The 20,672-nt window shown below is 42.8% G+C and overlaps 1 protein-coding gene across 1 annotated transcript; it reads left to right on the forward strand.

Annotated features, from left to right (window-relative positions):
- Positions 1-547: 547 nt before the first annotated feature.
- Positions 548-20,398, forward strand: bard1 (BRCA1 associated RING domain 1). The gene is made up of 11 exons (XM_079358445.1): positions 548-760; positions 1,253-1,309; positions 1,875-2,023; positions 2,527-3,572; positions 4,281-4,361; positions 5,572-5,744; positions 10,024-10,153; positions 10,289-10,421; positions 12,632-12,724; positions 18,355-18,452; positions 19,898-20,398. The coding sequence occupies exons 1-11, from the start codon at positions 669-671 to the stop codon at positions 20,243-20,245; spliced, it is 2,400 nt and encodes a 799-aa protein (XP_079214571.1). The 5' UTR covers positions 548-668; the 3' UTR covers positions 20,246-20,398.
- The last annotated feature ends 274 nt before the right edge of the window (positions 20,399-20,672 follow it).

Consider the following 20,672-nt stretch of genomic DNA (forward strand, 5'->3'; position numbering starts at 1 on the left):
GTTTGAGTTCAAGATGTTTGTTGCACACTATTTTTTTTTTATCTTAAAAGTCAGTGTCTTACAAAAGAAAACAAGGAAGTTAAGAAAACAGCACTTTATCTTTGCCAGCCACAACTTTAACGTTATTCTACCCATGAATTAAGACCAAAATGAAATGAAAAACACAAATGCACTTTTAAACAATACCAAAAATAATTTCATAAATTTAAAACAAACTGCATATTTACAATAAAATAATTTAAAACTCAAAGATCATATGAGGACACTCACCTAAATATTATTGTCATTTTTAATAATATGGTTTGGGTCTCTTATCCTAGATAGTTTCAACTAAATAGTAAAGGAACAGAACCAGACAGAATGTGTTTATTTAGACCACCTGGTGTTAATTAGTAACCATTCCAATACTTTCGGAGTAATATCCTGTTCATTAACAAATTTTTTGTACTGCCTAAAACTTGAGGTAGGGCCCTAATATGCACTGTCCAGTCTAGTGGTACAGTCTATGGGGATGGGCCTTAACTACGTCATAGCGGCTGCTATGGCAACCAACACTAGTTACGTCTGTATATCTTTGGCGGGAAATGAAAGTAACCCGGAAGTAAGTAGATTTTGTCATCTTGCAGACGAGATTCTTCATAAAAGGAGATATACACCTTTTTATAAGAATGGATAACGACGTTCCCGTGCAGACGACAGATTGGAAGAACACTAAAGAGGCGGTGGCAAACTTTCGACGACTTCTAATTTGTTCGAAATGGTACGTTGTGACTGCACATACGAACTGCAATGAGCTTTATATTGTTATAAACAATATTGATAGGTGGATTTAAATTTAAAAACATATTTTTTTGTCATAGTGGACAGGTTCAACATGTAATAGCTTCAACGCGTTGCCTGACATAGGATTATGCACAGCTACATTAACAGATGTTTTCTACAACGCCTGATGGGTTGAAGTATATATTGATGCGACAGCGTGTCCGGGTATTACAGCTCTGTAAGACAGTCACGTTGCTTTTATTCAAGTTTACTCAAATTAAGTCAACCGGTTCTAAAGCAGGTATTATTAAAACCAATGACACAACCTTTCACCACAGACAACAAGCACACGACAATCTATGACCCACAACCTGAATGCTGTTAAGCCTTAAGATGGACTTGCTCTTTAGTCCTGTAAATGATAGCAGTGAAGGTCCATTCCCCTATTTTGACTATACTGAGTATGTGCTCTGTTTCTTTTTTTCCCCAGTTCAAATTTAATGAAGGAACCCGTGTGTTTGGGGATGTGTGAGCACATGCTTTGCAGGTAATGTACTATTTTCTTTGACGTACTTAAAAAGCAATAGACCTGTCTTGTAGTGAACAATTGTGTTTGCCAGCAATTGTATCCACAACAGGTGTGGATCAATTTTCATCACAGCTCCATACACACCTACATATTCATTTTTGTGTCCTCTGCAAGGCACACTCAGAGGCTAAGTTACCCTAACCCTATTTCCTACATATCACAAGATATTTGTAATTAATTAAGTGGTTTTCGGTTATTAACTTGTCATTAATAATCTGCCAATAAATGTTACTTTGCAACACAGCTAATCTCAAAATGACAAAAGTTCCCATCACACTCTTACTGTTGGAAAAAAGTAATTTTTTCAAAAAAATTGATACTTTTTAGTATCTCTTGTGTTACCAGGCTTATTTTTTACAGGTAGTCATGTCCCTTTAAACAGAAACTTTAGCCTCAAGTCATTCCCTGTCTTTGTGACTGACTGGTTAATCAATTCAAAGGTTAATCAATCAGCTCATAGTATTCCTTCTTACTCAACTGTGAAGTAGACTGACTTTTAATCCAAGCTTTGTTTATTGCTTAGGTCCTGTGCAGCCCCCCGGGCAGGAGACGGCTGCGTGGTGTGTCACAGCCCCGCATGGGTGAAGGACATCCAAATCAACAGGCAGCTGAGCAGCATCGTGCAGCTCTTCTGCGGTTTGGACTCCCTGCTCAGTCCCATCGAACAGACTGGTACTTCTTTTTTTAGCCATTCTATAGCAGCTTGAAAGTCTAATTAACAATCCCCACTCTCATCAGCCCACACCTCTTTCTATCGATTGTTGACCGAAACATTTAACATTTTCCTCCGCCAATCTAATCTCTGAACGACAGTATTAGTAGATTGCTCCTGTGGTTTATTATCTTCGACGCCCTTTGAGCATCCTGGTAATGACAGTAATTATGCTCTGCAATTAACCACGGAGGTGTTTTGGAGTTCATTTTTGCTTCGACAAAGAACTACAGGGCGACTTTCCAAGCCCAGTAAACAAAAATGAACAAACGTGCAGAATGTTGTGGACTATGAATGTACAAAGAAAAAGCCAGGATGAATAATTTAATGTGCTACTTCTGTCAAATCCCAGTTCAATTGGGTTTGACTGTGTGCAAAGATTATAACAAATACAAAGAGCTTGTTAACAATTATATACAGAATGGTAACTTTGTGTGTATGTGTTGTTTTTTTCTTTTTGCAGACTCCCCTGGAGCGGAGATACCGCCACAACCTGAGAGTCCTGTATTAAAACACAAGAAAAACTTCAAGATCTGGTTCAGCCCCCGTAGCCGCAAGGTACGCTGCGTGGTGGAGAAGCCCTCAGAGGTCACTGCGCCCGAGGGAAGGCCTTCTGAAGAAGCAGCTACAGCACAGCCAGACTCTGTTACCGCTCGAGGTCAGGACCTGTCAGTGTTCAATTTCACTTCGTCGTCTCAAGACTCGGGATCCGGTTGCTCCGAAGGATGCGAAAGTGGAAACTTGAACAAAAAAAAGAGGTCGGCCAAGAAAAACATTGCCGGCAGGAAGGTGTCAGTGCAGGTGGCTCCAAAGACCACGAGGATACAGACCAGGGAGACGATGAAGAAGAACAGGCTGGAGGCTGTGAACCAGCAGTGGGGAATCGGTGGGGGGGAAGATGCCCGTAAGGAGAAAGAGCAGCCCTGTGCTGAAGGGGCGAGGAGGTCGAGTAAGAAGGTTTCCTTCTTAAGCCCTCCGGTCACATCTGAAGAGCCTCCACAGCAGACTACTGAGGAACAAAGTCCTGACAAGAGCACCACGGGGCTGAGTCGCTCAAAAAGCAGCGTCACAGTACCCAGTGACCAAACTCTGCTCTGCCAGAACACGCAGGGCAACGACAAACTGCCTGCAGATCACCCCAGCCCAGCTGGCACTCCTGAAAAACAGGCCAGCGCAACTACCCCAAAACATTCCTCAAAAAGATCCAGAGAACAAGAAGGAGTTACTCCACTGGAGATCACACCGAAAAGACCCCAGGCTTCCCCAGGCAGGAGGAGGAAATCACAGATGTCTCCAGCCGTCCTAAACCTTCCGCCTTCAACCAGCCCCAGGTGTGATAAGAGCGCGAAGAAATCACCGAGGCGAGAGCCAGCAGACAGGCAGCCTTTCGTAGCCGCAGCTGGTAAAAAGTCTCCCGGTGCGTCCTCCGGAAGGCCCACCTCGGGGAGCCCAGCAGTGATGAAGAGGAACCACAAAGGAGAGACCCTGCTGCATCTCGCTGCTATCAAGGTGGGGATACCTTTTTTGATTCTACAAAGCTCCAGGGTCAGGTCAGGGTAAAGTGTCCTCAGAAGATGAGTTTTACAAACTGAGTGGAATCACGTTGTTGTTTCTTAAAGGCAGCTATGATGATCTCCACGCACCTCATTTTCAAATGAAGCTCGGGGGGAAAAAAAGAGACAATAACCTGACAAAACAAACCCAGAAAATATGAACACACGACCTCAAACACTACACACTCTCTTGAATAACAGCAGTGTTTCCGCCTTTTTAAATACTGCTGACCTTCCTTTTCTTTTCTTTTCTTTTTCAAACAATCACAAAAAGCAACGCTACTGAATGTCTTTTAAATTTTCATTTCTACAATGTAAACCGGTCCCCTTCATCTTTTACATGGTTCGTTTCGTACACTGGGGTAGAAGGCCTCCCTCCCGTGTTGGTGTTTTTCCCTGTCTCAGACACATTAGTCCTCAGATGATCGGACCATAGTGTTCCAGTCTGTTGAGAATAAAACTGTCTTTGCAGTAATCCTTGTAAACATAGCAGTAATCCCCCCCCCCCCCCTCTCGGGATCCCAGACAAGGTAATCGATGGCACATTGTGGAGTGTGATTGATAAACAGCGGGGGCTTTGCTGCACTGGGATCAGTGACTGTGTCTGAAGGGGTTTCATGTGCAGGTCTGACCTCAGGTTTGTTGTTCTCTGCGTGTCCTGCAGGGAGATGTAGAGGCTGTCAGAGAGCTGCTGGACCAAGGTTCTGACCCTAACCTAAAGGATAATGCTGGGTGGACTCCTCTGGTAAGACTTGTACACCAGTAAACACAGAAGTTCCTTTTCATTGATCAAACATGTTGTCTTTTGTTATTATGAACTATTGTTGGAGGGGCAAAGTCATCAAAAAGCCTCCTTCACTGGAGCTTTTCTTCTCTGATTTACATATTACAATTTCTTATTCAATATCTCCCCTTCTCCAGAAAACCAACATTCACTTGTAATCCCAAGTGAGTTCGGAACCGCATTGTGCTGTAATAATAATTTCTTATGCATTCTTCAGTTGTCTGTAGATGACAAACTGGAAATTCCTTCAGTGCTGCCTGAGCCGTTCTTCCACCTTTGGGAACAAGCATGAGAGTTTTTTGCAGCACTTCACAAAGCAACCTGCTGTCAGGATGCTCGACTCAAACTTGAGTTTTCATCTTCAGTTTTGACAGTTTGCACATGATTGTATATTATCACAAATGAGCGGAGAGCATGACAATATCAGATTTGCCTTACATGTATTTGAGAAGGGAGAAGCTGTGCAACATGACATGCCACGATCATTTTCGCACCAGTTCACTTCAGTTAGTTTAGTGTTCGGCTAATGCAAGGGTCAAAAGTGAAATAGAATCCAAAATACAATTTGCCTTGTTTTCTAATACCACCAATGTTTCCCTCGTCGTCAACAAAGTCTAATCATGGAAAAAAAAAAGTCCATCCTCTCCATCTTTTGCCTGCCTCCACAAACAGGCCGTTTGGAGAATTTTTTTTTTCCCTTTGTGACATCACAAAGGGGAGTAACCCCTCCCCCTGGTGGGTGACACTCCGACAGCTCGGTGTTTGTTCAGCCCTCTGAGTCTGCCTTCTCACCATAAACTATAGGCTATGTAACGACTCGAGAAAGCCCTCCAGAGGGGCGTGATCGAACACAGCTCCCTGACATTTAAATACTACAAACAGCAGGGCTTAGATAGAGGGTCATGCTAACGCACAGTCCAGGATCAAAGTGGATCTGTGACACGAAACTTCACGGACACGTTTCAGGTTTTAAGCTCTGACACAAAACGTGTTGAAAAGCAGGATCATATGTGACCCTTTAAAGCACCCTCAATTATAAACACAGTATCTACTACTACTACTACAAAAAAAATAAAAGTAATAAATGATGCAAATGAAAAGTCTGTATCTTCAGGATTAACTGCAACAGAAACCAGAAAAGAGCAGAAGCACTAACTACTTTGTGTTCCAGCACGAAGCGTGTAACCTGGGTCACCTGGCAGTGGTGGAGGTGTTGCTCTCAAGCGGAGCTCTGTTGAACACGCCCGGCTATGAAAACGACTCTCCACTCCACGACGCAGTGAGGAACGGACACCCGGCCATCGTGGGACTTCTGCTGCAGCACGGAGCCTCGCAGAGCGTACTGTGAGTTCCTTTCATACGTTTTCACACTCGGCTTTATTTAGCTTATTTCCAGCTACGAGAATAACACGTTCACGGGACTCCAGACAGAGTTTGCTTTATGAAATGGTCGCTCCATGTCAAAGTAATCACAGAGTGACCCACTATTAGATCAGGGTCAGACCTGCACTTGGAGCGGTGTAATGTGGGAAAAAGTAATTACCTGCACAGATGATGTGCTTTGCTTCGAGTGCTGACTAGAAACTGGCCTGACAAAAAGATTCGGTTATGCAGAGTTCTCAAATGTTTTCAATAATCTAACCTCATTGAAATATTATTTTTCAGACAACCCTATTACCAGGGCAAACCAGTGCTCGGTAGATTAAAACCTTATGTTCGAGCTAATGTTGCCAACGTGCATAAACAGCAGTTGTTTCTGCAGAGAGCTTTGGAGTGCTGTCTGAGGCAGGTTTTAGTCATATGTGCCTGAATGTAAATAAAGTGGATCCTTAATCAACTCACTCTAAACGGATGAGTTCTTCAGTTTGAATGACGAATGTTTGTCGTCATATACGAGGCACACAAACCATAAACCTGCAGACAAATCCGATACAGAGTGAATTTATTTAAAGGCACCGCTAAGACAACGAGTGAGTGTTTATTGGTTTAGTTGGAACTGCGTCAGAGCGGTAGTTTCTGCTCTCGTATTGGAGTGAGGCCTTGTTTTCTTTCTCCTCCAGACAAATACAAAAGCCAATCAAACGGGTGCAGAAGAGACCTCTGAATTGAGACTTGAATTTCCCTCGGGATCAATAAAGTATCTATCTATCTATCTATCTATCTATCTATCTATCTGAACAGAAAGCGGTGTAAAGTAAGTTAGTAGAAATGGCACGGCTATTGTATTTCTTTGTGTTACATCACAGAGGTGAATCCTGGACCGCTGCTTATCTTCCCTTTTCTTCCATTGCTCCCCAGGGTGCCCGCTTTCCCACTCACTAAGTCACAACCAAGACCTGCTCCATGTTAGCGTTGGAGGTTGACAGACAGAAAATCTTCTGCTGTTGATTAGTCGTTGGTCAGTCACATTGATGCTGTGTCAGCGTTTCTCGCCCATTAGAGGCAGGGTCCTTAATGAGGGAGGGAGGGGAGGCTGGTTAATCATGGAGATCGATGAAGCAGTTGATCAGGGTCAGTACGTCGGTCAGTGAGCGTTGGTCGCGGACGCACCCTCCCCCTTTGTTTCAGTGGATTTGTCTCGTCACGTTGACGGAGCCCGATTTTCCCGCTCTTACATTTTATCTGCTCACTTGCGAGGCGAAATGACAAGGTAGCGGTTTGGACTGGCTGTCAGAACGCTGCAAGATAAATGCAATCGTTGCCACAGTGCCCTACACACACACACACACACACACACACACACTCAGACAAGAAGCGTACAGATACATCTGCCAAAGCAATCCCTAATGGAATGACTGGCACACAGCTCAGAGTTTGGAAATTCAGTTTTTGAATATTTTCATTGTTCCTCTGTGCACGTATATGACGTTTGAACCATTGGAGTGTGTTTCCCATCCACTGCGAGTCCACATGCGAGTGCATATGGCTCGCCAGGGCTGACCCATTAGAGACACCGAGGGAAGCCTGTAAACAGCTTCGTGGTCACTGATGGGTTTTATCCAGTTGACTTTTCCCCGTTATCTCCAAAACAACAGGTTGAAGTATTTTCAGAGAAGCTGCACAGAAGGACTCCCTGACCATCAGTCTCAGCACTGTAAGGATTATCCTATACAGTACGGCACGTTGTTAAGCAGCCCAGGTAGGGAAGCACGTGGTATGTCGGAAAAACTCAAATTGCACATTTACTGTATGTTTAATACGTTTGAAGTGTTAAATGCATGTCGATACAGCAGGAAAATTAATTTGTGCAAATTAAAAATAAAAAAAGTTGCGTGTGATTTAGCCCTGAGACTCCGGACAGACAATTCATGAGCATCACCTGTGAGCCATCAAATGTGAATCCTAACACAGCGAATGGAGAAGTCATTATAAAGCACGCAAGCAATGGCACCCTTTATACGTCAGCACTCAGTGGGGAAAAAAACCCAACAATTTCCCATTTAGCCAAAAGCAGTAATGTTACTGTACTTCATAAAATAGTGAGTGCATCACTGAACACTCAATTTGAAATGAATTAGACAAAATCCTTCAATCCAAATGTTGCAAAAAGTTTTTTTTTGTTTTTTTTAGATTAAGATGAGAAACTGTTCTCACTCTCATTTTCTTATTTTTCATTCGTCTGTGAAAATGTTCCTCTTCAGTGTGGAGAGTTTCCTCTTCCTGTCATAAGAAGTACACTTCACCTGCTGCTGGACATCACATTATATTTCTCCCATTCAAATGGCAATGTTTGTTATCGGCTTCAGTCTATTTTTAGGCGCGTTGAGTAAAGCGCTTCGAGCCGCGCTCTCGATTATTTTACAAAAACAAATAGTTGAACCGAGTTAAACGGAGGCGGTGGGGTTGAGTCATGCACTGCTTCAGCTACTATTACCATTAACGCTCAGCTGGTCCGAGCATCAGGACGAATCAAGAGTGGCTTGGGAAAAAAAAAAAAAGAAGGAAAACTAATGAGGCTTTTGATGAAATATGCATGGAGGCCTCGCCCTTTGCCTCATCAGCTGCCCGTCGTCTGATTCCGTCATTAAACTTCGGATTCCTTTTTCTGAGCGGACGGAGTTCAAAAGTTCCCCCTCAGCTGTCTGCTTTTAAATATTGAATCAGCCTCACAAAAATCTTCAAGCGCTCCTCGCGGAATCGAAACAGGAAGTCGTTTGCGGAGAATGCAGATTGCGTTCAACACGCAGACGAGACGTGTTGCTGTTTGGTTTTCAGCGCTGAGGTTTTTGGATACTGCTCGGCGTGATCTGAATTTGTGCCTCAGCTTCCACCATAAATTTTTTGAATCTCCTCCCAGTTCAAATAGGAGTCATGGTTGAAGTGGTTTCCAACCAACACTGCCTGCCTCCCACTTGTGTACTAAAAGGTGGAAGCTTTCGGGGAGAGAGTTTGTGACTACCCTCCCGCACACTTTGTTATTTTTTTCTTTCTGATATGCCTCTCACGTGCAGCTGCATAAAGCAGCCTGTGTGAGTGTGTCAGGGATATTTTATGTTTGTTTGTTTGTGTGTGTGTGTGTGTGGGGGGGGTTTTATGAATCCAAATGAAATATTTTATGGACCAGTGGACCTATTAATTGTCCCCCAGGTGTTATCTTTGCTGACGCCTAATCTTTTGTGACGACCTGCTGGGCTTGGTTCTTCTCTCCTCCTTCTTGTACTTTTGTTCATTCTTTTGTCCTTTCTCCTCAAGGTGACTGCAGTTTGTTTTGGGGGGGTTTTCCCCCCCACGCAGCTTTTTCAAACTAAAGATGTATGCTTTTTAAAGCAGTGTCTTTCCTATACTGCACACTCTCGGGGACAGTTGCAGATTAAACAGATCAGTATAAAGTGTATCAAAGTAAAAAAAAAATATATATATATATATATATATATATATAATCTTAAGGTGCTGGGGGTTTTTTTGCATTCAGTGGCTTGATTAGTATACTGTAATCTCAAGCACAGATTTCAGCTCAGCCTCTTTTCAAACAAGTCCTGCATGCCCCAACAAGTGAATGACACACATGGGTGAACAGTTTGACTGAACAAGCGGGATGTAACCTCTCCACATTGTTTTTCCTCCAAGCTCGGAGCTGATAAATATTGATTTAGTTGGTCCTGCTCGGCCAGTGATAAAGGGCTAAAATAAAAATAAAAAAACCCAAATGTGCTCAGACTGTAATGAAAAGTAGCACGGAATGATTCTCTTGTTGGAGAAGACAGACTTATCACGTGTATCTGTGGAAGCTTTGTTACATAGGCAGACTGTAAGGACTGCAGCAGGTTGGACATTTAAATTCATCTCTTGGATTGATGGTGCACACTATCCAAAAAAAAAGTCTATTTTAGTGGATACAGATATATGAATATTTTTTTTTTGCACAGTAAGAATTGTTATTGTGTGAGATCTAGATCTGTCCTAGTAAAGTGACACACTGCAATATGTGTGTGCATCTTCCATGATAGCTTCTTTGCACTATCCTGCCATGTTTTTTTTTTTTTGGTTGTTTTTTTATCAGTAACAGCGCCAGCGGTTTCTTTGGCGACTATATGGTCTCCATTTTGATGCAAATGCACTCGTACAAGTAAAGTCTACACGCCCTGACACACTTTCTTAATCTCTTGAATATTCTTCCCCGCAGTAATCTGCATGGAAAGCGGCCTGCAGACTACGCAGTGAGTGAGGAGATGCGGCAGATTTTCCAGGAAGCCTCAGAAGAAGGAGCCCGAAATGCTAATACGTCTCTCAGCCCCTCAGCCAGTCTCTCTTTGGTATGTCCACATCATGATGTGAATAACCAATTTCTTTTTCTTATTCCCCTTGAAAGTGTTAACCCCTATGCTTCTTAAATCCTTGCATCATCGGTCCAGGACCCTTTCAAGCCGTGTTCTTTTGTTCTTTCCTAGGTGAGCGACTGCTCGAGGAGGGATGAAATGGCGGTGTTTCTGTCCAGCAAGCTGTCGCAGCCGGAGCAGCTTCATCTGGCCAAACTGGGAGAGCAACTGGGGGGCAGGATTGCTGACACCTTTTCTGGCTCAGGTAGTGTTTTTTTTTCTGTGCGCATCAGAAACACCTCCACAGGGGGATTAAACTTCCCACTGTGTTACAGGCAAAGCCACTCAGAATCAGGGATGATCCTCGCCGACTGTCCTCCAAAGTCAGTCAAAGGGAAATTAGAAAACAATCACAAGCTGTCCAGATTCTGCCAGTCGACGGTGTGATTCAGTTTGCTGAATGTGGCTAACATTAGCGGTGCTAGCAGTGCCATCCTTCAGTCCTCCGGTCAGTATGCCAGGATTATCAGACACCTTCAATTTGCTCGTGTTGATCAAAACACTGCCAACCGACCAACCGTTTGACTGGTTAGCCGACTTAACACTGTGTTGTTGTTTGTGACACATGGGCTTCCATCAACGGCAAATAAACAGCAGCTTCCAATCAACTGCTAGGACCATGACGAGCCAACTTACTCACTGCCAAACACTGTGATTAGTCATCAATTAATCATGATTTGGACAGAACAAACAAAAGGCCTGTAGTCAGGAGGAAGATGCAAAGACTCAGTCCCTTCGTCACCACAACGATGGAATTTTTTTTTAACGTGAGTGATTCTCTCGAATGTAAAAGAAGGTATTCACCAAGGTTCAGCAGTAACTAAAGAGTTCTTTTCGAGCTGTGTACATCATTGTGATGCAACAGCTCCTTCACTGCTGCGGAGCAACGAGTGAGAAAAAACCAGAAATCATTCCACCTGAAATGTTTGAAGGTGCACTTAGTGCTGAATGAGCCCGAATGAAAAAACACACAAGTGTTTCTCTAAACTTCCTTTCCTTTGACCAGACGGTGTAAGTTCCTTTTTAAAAGAACATCAGCCTTATCTGGAAGCTTTAAAACCACAAAAAGTCCATGCTCAGTGAGCTCTGGAGACGTAATTCTATTAACTGGGCTCTCTTGAGAGTGTTGAGAAGGCAATACGCTTGTATTTACATTTTAATTCAGCGGAAACTTTGTCTACTGGTTCCAAAAATTTAACAAAACAAGCTTGGACTTTTTTTTATTTATTTGTGTGGTCATGAACTGTTAGACAGCGCAAAGGTTTGCAGGCTGAAACACTGAATAAATAAAGTTAGCATGCCGACATGAATTGATCAAAAAGCAATTTCATGCCAAAGTACACCCTCCTTGTTTTTTCTGCTGGACAATATTTGGTTAAATCTCAACTTGGCCCAGGCCGAAGTTGTGCTGCACACAGCTCTTGTTCCTTCTCCTTCAGCTGGGTGTGCTTTGTTGAAAAATTCAAAGCACATCAGAAGAAGTATTTCATCCAAAAATAATCCAAATACATCGCACGTTTCATCGCCGGATTCTAGCAATCACATCTGGGTCGAGTCTCAAAGCTTTAAAAAGCAGTGGTCTGCATGTTGTTGCTTTCCGCCCTTGTTTTGGCTGTTTTGAAAGAATATCGTCTAAAGCCGGGAACACATGAGACAGTTTAAGGGCTGTTTTGACCCCACAAGGCCTCTTGGCTTGTTGAATCCTCAGGTTTGAGGTTTCTACCATTCTTTCACTGCCCCGATCGAGTCGAAGCCTCCAAGATCTGAAATAAAAAACATCAAGCATGTTTGATATTTACAATTCCTGGGAGAGAGTAAGCTGACTAAAAAGCTTCACCCCGTGGATTTTGCGCACTCCGACAACTGCTGGTGCGACAAATTGTCTAAAGCCGCTCATGATCTGTCTTCTCATTTTCTGTTTTTGGCTGCAAAACGAAACCCACAGCAGGAGAGCCGTCAGATAATGTCCATACTCATGTATATGTTTTTTTCTTCTGAAGTCACGTGTCTTTCTGCGAGCATTTGTCAGTGAAGTCGTTCTTTCAAGCGGCAGGTGTGTGTTCTCCCGGTCCGGCCTGGTCGTCTAATGTGTGCATTATTAATATGCAAAATCGGTTGTGTCTGATCTCACACGTTTTATAAAAAAAAACGTCGGTTCAGATTTGAGAATCGTTTAAGGCAGACATAAATGTTCATCTGGAAGGCCTTGAGTGTAATCTAAATTTGCAACCATGACATTTACACACGTACTGACTGTGTAGCTGAACAGTCCACAGCTCATTTTTGAGCCAGTCAGACACAGCAGGAGGGCAGGGAGCAGACAGCCGCTATTTTTGTATGTGGAGCACAACTCATTTGTACCTTCTCCATTTGGCTTTTTTTGTGTGTGTGTGTGTGTGTGTGTTCTTCCTGCAGTGAGCCATGTGGTCGTGCCAGAGGGACACATGCCCACCACCTTCTCCTCCCTCCTGGGTCTACTCGCTGGCTGCTGGATCGTTAAATTCAGCTGTGAGTATCAAGAGAGGTGTCGGCTGACGTATTTCTCCGTCCATGCTATTTTTGGATTCCATGTTAAACAGTGTCACTGCAGTGCACAATTACCCAGGCTACAACACTCCAAACAGATTCTATTGATTTATGCCGTACCTTCATAAAACGAAAAAAATCACACATGGACCGTCTATGACTTCACAATCACAGCAGGTGACATTAGCCGGGCTAAAACTGTAATCAGCTGTGGATGAAAACACAAAACATCAAAAGGACAAATAAAACCTCTTCACATGAGGAAGTATTGTTTAGACTAACATCTTCACTACGAATCCAAAACTCAAATATTTACCTCATGATCTCCTAGATTTGATCACTTCTTGCTGAGAGATTACAGCTCGCCCAGGCAATGAATGACAATAGGTTTTTCACAGTTATCCCGGCTGCCTTCTTTCTCACACTGAAAGAAAGACAACACCAATTTGTAAATGTCATATTTTGACACCCAATGCAGTCACGGCTGTAAATACAATTCTTCTACTTCTGCCAACAAACACAAAACCTTGTAAAGCTCTTTAGTTATATTTGACAAACGAAACCTAAATGTCACTTATTTTAATTTATTTCCAACTCCTATTGATAAGCCTGAAGTTCCACTTTAATTGCCTTTAAAAAAAAAAAAAAAAAGAAAAAGAAAAGTTTAATATTTTTGGAAATTTCTTCATTCCAGCTTATCAACTATTAGCTGAGAAAAGAATGTCTTTTTTTGTTGCTGCTGTCATCAGCTTGTTAGCTAAGCACAGAGAGTGAAAAATGGTAGAAGGGTAATCTTGTTCTGTCTTAAAGGCAGCGGTGAAAAAAACCTAGCACAAATCAATATGTTTATGTCAACATCCAAAATACAATGAGTGAACCGATGTTTGCCACTTCATGTAAAGACATCGAGGGTTGTATTCACAAAGCTTCCTAAACAGTGCTTCAGCTTCAGAGTTGCTCTGAGGGGGGAAAAAAACAACATTCTTAGTAAATCCTTAGAACCCGGACCTTTTCTAAGAATTTTCCCTCAAAGTGAAGATGAGATGCTTGTAGGCTAAATGTCAAAAGTTACCCACAGAGCGTCTTAAAGAGCTCCTGAGGTATAAAACTGTGAGGAGGACTTTTAACAGTCTTACAAGTTTCTCAAGCTGAGGAGGAAATGGAGAGATGTTTTTCTTCCAACACGACATGAAGAAGATTCTTATTGAGTCATTGTTGGGCCGAACAGACAGACAAATATGTATACAGACATTTTAATCGATCTCTGACTGCAGTCAGTATAAAGTGACGCATGCATGTCGGGCTGCTCGACATGTGGTTTATCCAATCACTCTGATGTAACGATCGGTACGTCAAGAGGCTGCTGCACAAGTAGCCGAGTGATTTCAAACATTCTGAGGCTATATGCTTTTAAAGTACATCTTATATCTTCATAGTGCTCAAAATGACAACATGGTTAATAAGATTTTATGATTGGGCCCAATCCATTTCACTGTCCTTCTTTTTCCCTTTTATCACCAAGAAAGCACCTTTTTTATTCCTCAATTTTTCTGGATCGACCAATTACAGCTTCTGGAGAAAAAAAGTGTCATACTTCGCAAACGGGGTCAACCACGCCTCCTCACTAAAATAACATTTTCAGGCTCTTCCTCCCTCAGATTTGCTCGGAGAATGTTCTTAAATCACTCAGAGGCTAAAAATCCTTGCTAGGATTTTTTTTTTCCCTAAGTTAGGAGGTATCAGGGATCAGAACCCCTGCTGGTTTCTCCGAAACTTCTCCCAGGTAAGGATGTAAGACTGCCGAAAGGAGCTATGTAAGTGCCAGCCACTCATCATAATCATCACCTTGTGTTGCATAAGTTTTAGAATCGATTCACATCTATTTTTATGTGGGTGTTTGCTTGCTTCCTACAAGGTAACATTTGTTTTTCCAAAGTGCTCTATCGTTGAAAAGAACTCTACCTGCATTTGGGGTTATGTTTGCTGCAGTAAGGTGACTCTCTGCATAGAATAGGACAAGTGAAAAATGTGAGGGGTAAATATTGGAGTCGTGGAACAACAGTGCAGAACAAATGGATTGTGCTGCACAAGCTGTTTCAGGTAATTTTATGGGTTTTTTGCTCTTCGGTGAATCCCAGAGAACATTTCACCCACCATCACCGTCACAGGAGAGGCTAAGATGGATAGGTATTGGCTAATACAAAGTGAGTTACTTTGGCATCTGAATTTGACTGGAAACGCAAGGACATTTATATAGATAGGGCAAATGTATCTTTTGGCTGCTGTCTTAAAGTCTGGAACCAGAACTGAGTCAGAGTTATACATTCGATCTTTGACTTTGTATCCTCGGAAACTTTCCGGTGAAATCAGTCTCCATTTCATTTGGAAGGACCAATTCAGAACATTTTTTTTAATTAGTGTCTGAGACACTCTGAAATGTTCTGGCAAACATTAAAAGACAATTTTGCATCAGGCAGGTTTCAGGTAAATCGTTTGTGCCGGCTGCTTTGTGGGTAAACACCTGTTTACATGTCTGGCAGCCAAATAGAGCGTGCGGGTGACTGGGGAAAGGAATCTTGGAAGCGTTGCACCTCAAGGACCCCCCACCCCCCCACCCCCCAAATCACCTGTGATGAAAAGATGGCTACCTCTCCTCTCCTGTTTGATTTATACAAAGATGAATACAACAACAACAACAACAACAACAAAAAAAGTGCTACTCCCCAGCCTGCCTCCTCGGTCTCCGTGAGCCAAGTCAACAAGCGGATTTTTTCCGAGAAAAATCGGCTTCAGGGGAAGTAAAAAGAGACTTGCTGTCAAAGAGTTTTCTGGCACCTCGGTGTGCCCTTGACTGGTGTATCCGTCAGTTGCATCTCTTCACCGTGTGTGTGTGTTGAGAGTGTAATGTTTGTCTCTGCCAGAAAGCCATTTTAAGTTTATCTGTGTGTGTGTGTGTGTGTGTGTGTGTGTGTGTGTGTGTGTGTGTGTGTGTGTGTGTGTGTGTGTGTGTGTGTGTGTGTGTGTGTGTGTGTGTGTGTGTGTGTGTGTGTGTGTGTGTGTGTGTGTGTGTGTGTGTGTGTGTGTGTGTGTGTGTGTGTGTGTGTGTGTGTGTGGTTGTGTCATATGGCTTTTTTTTTGTGTGTGGACCATTTTCAGTCCCTCCCCCTTCTCTTTTCTCCACGCAGGCTGAGCACTTGACACAGCTTGTCTCCCTCATGACAATCACAGTGGCATTTTATCTGTCTCCATCCTTGTTTTTTGTGTGCGCACACACACTTCCTGCTGCTGACTTCTCGCTGTCACCTGGCTTTGTGTGCCATCGCTGTCAACTAGGCCAAGCCCCAGCTTCACTTTCTGTTGGTTCAAGGTTTCTCAGAGCCATTTCTCTTTGGAAATGCAGCCTCAGTGTTTTATTTCAAACCCATCATGAAAATCACCTTCATCCTGCCTAACGGGGGTCCATCAACCGTCGACAGCCTTCACTAAGCTTTCACCGAAGATAAGACATTGGTTTGAAACGTTTAGTTCATCTTTCTACCCATCATTTTTTGGAATGGCCAGCACTTTAGGAAATACACGTCTTTGAGATAAGAACGTGAATATTGATCTCTTTGTGAGAGCTGGAGTCAGGAGGTTTTTCAGCTAGCTTAGCATGAGTCAGGAGGTTTTTCAGCTAGCTTAACCTTAAGAGCAGACGCAACAAAATTACCCAAACGTAAAAAACAAAAATATGTTCTGTATCATATTAAACTTAAAAAAAACGTTTTTTTTCTTTAGTAAACCATATAGTTGCCATGTTTTACACGGGAACCAAAAGTTGTTGTTGCAATATTTGTGTTGGCAACCTTGAAGGAGGGACAGTTCCCAATAGCACAGGGTATATAGAGACTATAGAGTTTAGTCTCATTAATGAGCTGACTGTGGAGTTCTCAGTTGGCATTTTTTATGCACTATTTACTGAGCCAGGAAATCTGTTTCCACATACCTGCAGCCTTTAAGCTAAGCTAAGCTAAGCTAGCCAGGTTCTGATTTCTAGCTCTGCACTTCTTGTCACACTCTTTTGAAAGAAGGCAAAAACATACTTGTCTCCCGACTTGTATCATTTTTCTATTTAACTAAGTTAAGAAATGTACCCATGCTGGTTCTTTTTACTGCTGTTGCTCCTGTTGGCTGTTTGGCTGCCTGTGAGAGGCTTCACTCAGACACCTGCCCCGCTGCCCCTGCCAGAGGCAATGCTTCCAGGGAATGAACCGGGATCCCAAGTGTGAGCCATGTGACTTGTTGCTGTGCCACCTGTGTTTACCTAAATACTTAATTTTATCCCAACAAGAATGAGCCATTATACCCTGGATCCTGCAGTGTCATTATTGACTTTCCTAATTTCACATCTGTCTCCAGTGGTTGTCCTCAGAATGAGTCTCATAGTTAATCAAGGAAGTGGGTTCATCTGGCTGTTCACTCATTCACTGACTCAGGAAGGAAGGAGGTTTGAAATGGTTTTTTTTGTTTGTTTTTTTCTGCATTCAGGCTTTGTGAGCGTAATTAGCAAATATGCTAATGACTCTTCAGCACTAAGTGCCATCGTCCGGAGCGATTAACCCCACGTGTCCCCTCGTCTCTGCCTCTAGCTCTGGCATGGTCCTCGTCAATGAGAACTGTAATTAAGGGAATGAACAAATGTAATTACCTCTCTACCCAATGTAAATGTATGCATTTGTACAGTATGTGTGTAATGTGCTGTCTCATGTCTTGTTGTGACAAGGTGCACACGCACATATTTAGCATAATAATCTGTTCAGCGCAGCATTTATTTATTTTTCTAGCTGAAAGAAACTGTGAGGAGCGCTGAGCTGCGTCTGTGTGTGAAAGAATCACAGAGATAAGTGGTTGCAGTAAAAAGTTCATCCTTTGTAGATGTGTATTACGGTTGTGGGATTGAAGTTCTAAGAAGTGTTTGAATGTACACAATCAAAACCGTTATTTAGGCCAGGCCCTATGCTCAGGTGAATTTGACATCCTTTATGCCTTTTTAAGTTTGGATTTCTTTAACATCCCCCTTACATATCTGCTGTGAGAACACTTACTGAGAACAGCCGCTCTGTGATCTGTGTTTTGTTCAAAAGCATTTTTTTTTATATCTTTGACAGTGAGGGGTCATTAAAATGTGACACTTTTCCTCTCCTCCCCATGTGACGATCCTTTTTTTTTTTTTTTTCATTAAAACTTTTCAGGCTTTAGAGATGCTTTTTGTAAGAATTTAGAACAAAGGATGATTCCTTACTCTAGAAGTGCCTCGATGCGGGCTGTCATACAGCTTCAAATTGACTCTGTTAAACCTCAGGAGACGGCGAGAAAGAGACGATGCTCAAATTCAGCTTAAGCTCCAGACACTTAAAAACGAGGCCTGCATCATTAACTCCATCACGCTGTGGGCATCTTTCTCTGTCAACAACTGTAGCTTTGCCAATGCTCGAAATTTTCCGACTCTACGCGATAAAACAGACACGGGGCTTTGTCTCTCCCCCCCCCCCTGCTCGCAATTGCCTTGTCACCCTCTTTCAAGTCAACATAATTAGCTGGAGCTCTAATTTTTCCCCTCTCTTTGATGCCAGGGGTGGAGGCATGTCTGCAGGCAGACAAGTGGATCCCCGAAACGGAGCACGAAGCAGGAGAAGGCCCCCAGCGCAGTCGCATCAACAGATGCAGCTTGGTAAATGAGAAGCATACAAACAAACAGAAGAAACAGATGAGTATGGATTGTCTAGAGCGCTCTGTCCTTAGGAGAGAACGTGTTTCAAGTGGTGGTACATTTTGTAGTCAAGCGCCATTTAAAGTAAAGCAGTGAACACTTTTACATTTTGAACAGAGCAAAAGAAACAAAATACAGACAAAACAGCAATTAGGGAAGGCAGGCTATTTTGAGAATGTTTAAGGCGGCGTATGCTGTAACATCAGCAAAAAAAAAAAAACACACCACCCCCACCGTGAGCACCCGGTGTTATCAGGCTCACGTTGTTGGGATGTTGGTTTTTGCAGCCAACCCTGTAAGTTTTATAAGCACTGAAGGTAAAGCAACGTGAATGCAGCAAAATCCCGGGGGAAGACTTGCTGCAGTCCGCGAGACGACCGTGATCCTGGAGAGGATTTGTTTTTCAGTGAGACGACATCTCCCAACAAAGCCAAGGCAACACAGGAGCAGCTTCAGAACAACCACATTGTTAATGTCCTGCTTTTGACAAGCTCTAAGTCACGACCTCGATTTAAAAAAAAAAAAAATCTACTCTGTCAATTCATGTGTAAACATTTGAATAGCATCTATTCTGCCAGCGCAGTACAACAATAATACTGTATAAGAAATGAAACTTATACCTCATATTTTGTTCAGCTCTGTTCTTGTTTTCAAAACGAGACGTGCTCGAAATGTTGTCGGTATGACTCTCAAGGCCGACATAGAAACAAATAACACGTGGCTTAGATGGTTGAGTCGGTCATCTCTAAACCGTCAAGTCGAGGGTTCGATCCCCAGCTCGTGCAGCCACATGTCCCATGTGTCCTTGTGCAAGACACTATAACCTCAAGTCGGTCCCTCTGCTTTGTAGACGGGGTATAAATGTGTATGAATGACTTGACATAGCCGCCTCTCTCATCAGTTAGTAGTTTAACTTGTCCCTGCTGGTACCATTAAAAAGAAACAAGTCAAAACAAACCTTAGCATAGTCAAAGAACACGGAGAGTTAGTTTACCCCGTGAAACAGTCGAGCTCGTCGATGCTGTGAATAGAAGTCTCCAGTGGCTTTATTCAATGCTGCTTTAAACAGCATGGCCTAGAGTTTGTATGGAGAACATCACAGATTAAAAAATAAATAAATAAAGTCTCTTGGCTCTGTCACAAAGAAGTCAAGACAAAGCATCTACACAGACGCTTTGTAAACACAAGAGTTTAGATTTGGCTGCAAAGAAATAATCAGTGTTCCACTTAATCATAAACAAAAGAGGAGACTTTAAACCTTCTGTTGCTATTTTTACAAGGAGCGGGGTTTTATCCTTGAAGAGGAGCAGAGTTACTGACATCGTTTATTGGAAGATGATAATAACTCTCCAAAGCAGGAATTAATAGTTGTTTACACTAATGTTTGAATCTGTCACCTGCCGCAGCTCCCTCCTCTCTTCGACGGCTGTTTTTTCTTCCTCCTCGGCTCCTTCAAGGCGCCTCCAAAAGACGAGCTTATCAAGCTACTCAGAGAGGGAGGAGGTCAGCTCCTCAGCCGGCAGCCAAAGCCCGACAGCGACGTGACCCAGACCCTGAGTGCTGCCGCCTACCACGCACTGCCAGGCTCCGACCAGGCCCTCTGCACCCAGTACATCATCTTTGATCCCCAAGGGCCTCACAAGCCGTCAGTAGTGAGGAGAGGAAAGGTGTGGTCCGCTCCCTCCACCTGGATCATAAACTGCATCAAGGCTTTCCAGCTGCTCCCCGTGCCGGAGCCTCAAACCGTCAACTGAGCTTCTTCTACATTCAGTGATCATTTCACTCTGAGAACGTCCTGTTTTCTAAAACATCATGATGATTCTAATGTAACAATTAAGTTGACACGAGTCATAACAATTATGAAACCTAATTTCTCTCTTAAATGTACAATAAAGGAATTATCTGCATATTTAGTCGTTTCTTCATTTTGTGGCTAAAAGGGAGGTTTTTCTCACCTGCATCTTAGTCTTTATCTCTCAACACACGGGTTCTCAACAGAATTTCAACAGAGCTCCACAGACGGAGAACATCACAGTAATGTGAAGGCTGAAACTGTTTCTTTATGCGTTACATTAACACCACGAGACTTTAAATTCATTTTCTTTCATTTCTACATTTTGTGTTTTTTCTTATTCTTCATATTTGACTTTTTTTGTTTAAATTCTTTTTTATATATTGGTA

Source organism: Symphodus melops (assembly GCF_947650265.1).
Source record: "Symphodus melops genome assembly, chromosome: 12".
In the NCBI taxonomy this organism is placed as follows: Eukaryota; Metazoa; Chordata; class Actinopteri; order Labriformes; family Labridae; genus Symphodus; species Symphodus melops.

Coding starts and splice junctions, on each gene's coding strand:
- bard1 (XM_079358445.1), top strand. CDS start 669: ATGGATAACGACGTTCCCGTGCAGACGACAGATTGGAAGAACACTAAA. Junction 5,745..10,023: donor GGAGCCTCGCAGAGCGTACT/GTGAGTTCCTTT, acceptor TCTTCCCCGCAG/TAATCTGCATGGAAAGCGGC. Junction 10,154..10,288: donor CCTCAGCCAGTCTCTCTTTG/GTATGTCCACAT, acceptor GTTCTTTCCTAG/GTGAGCGACTGCTCGAGGAG.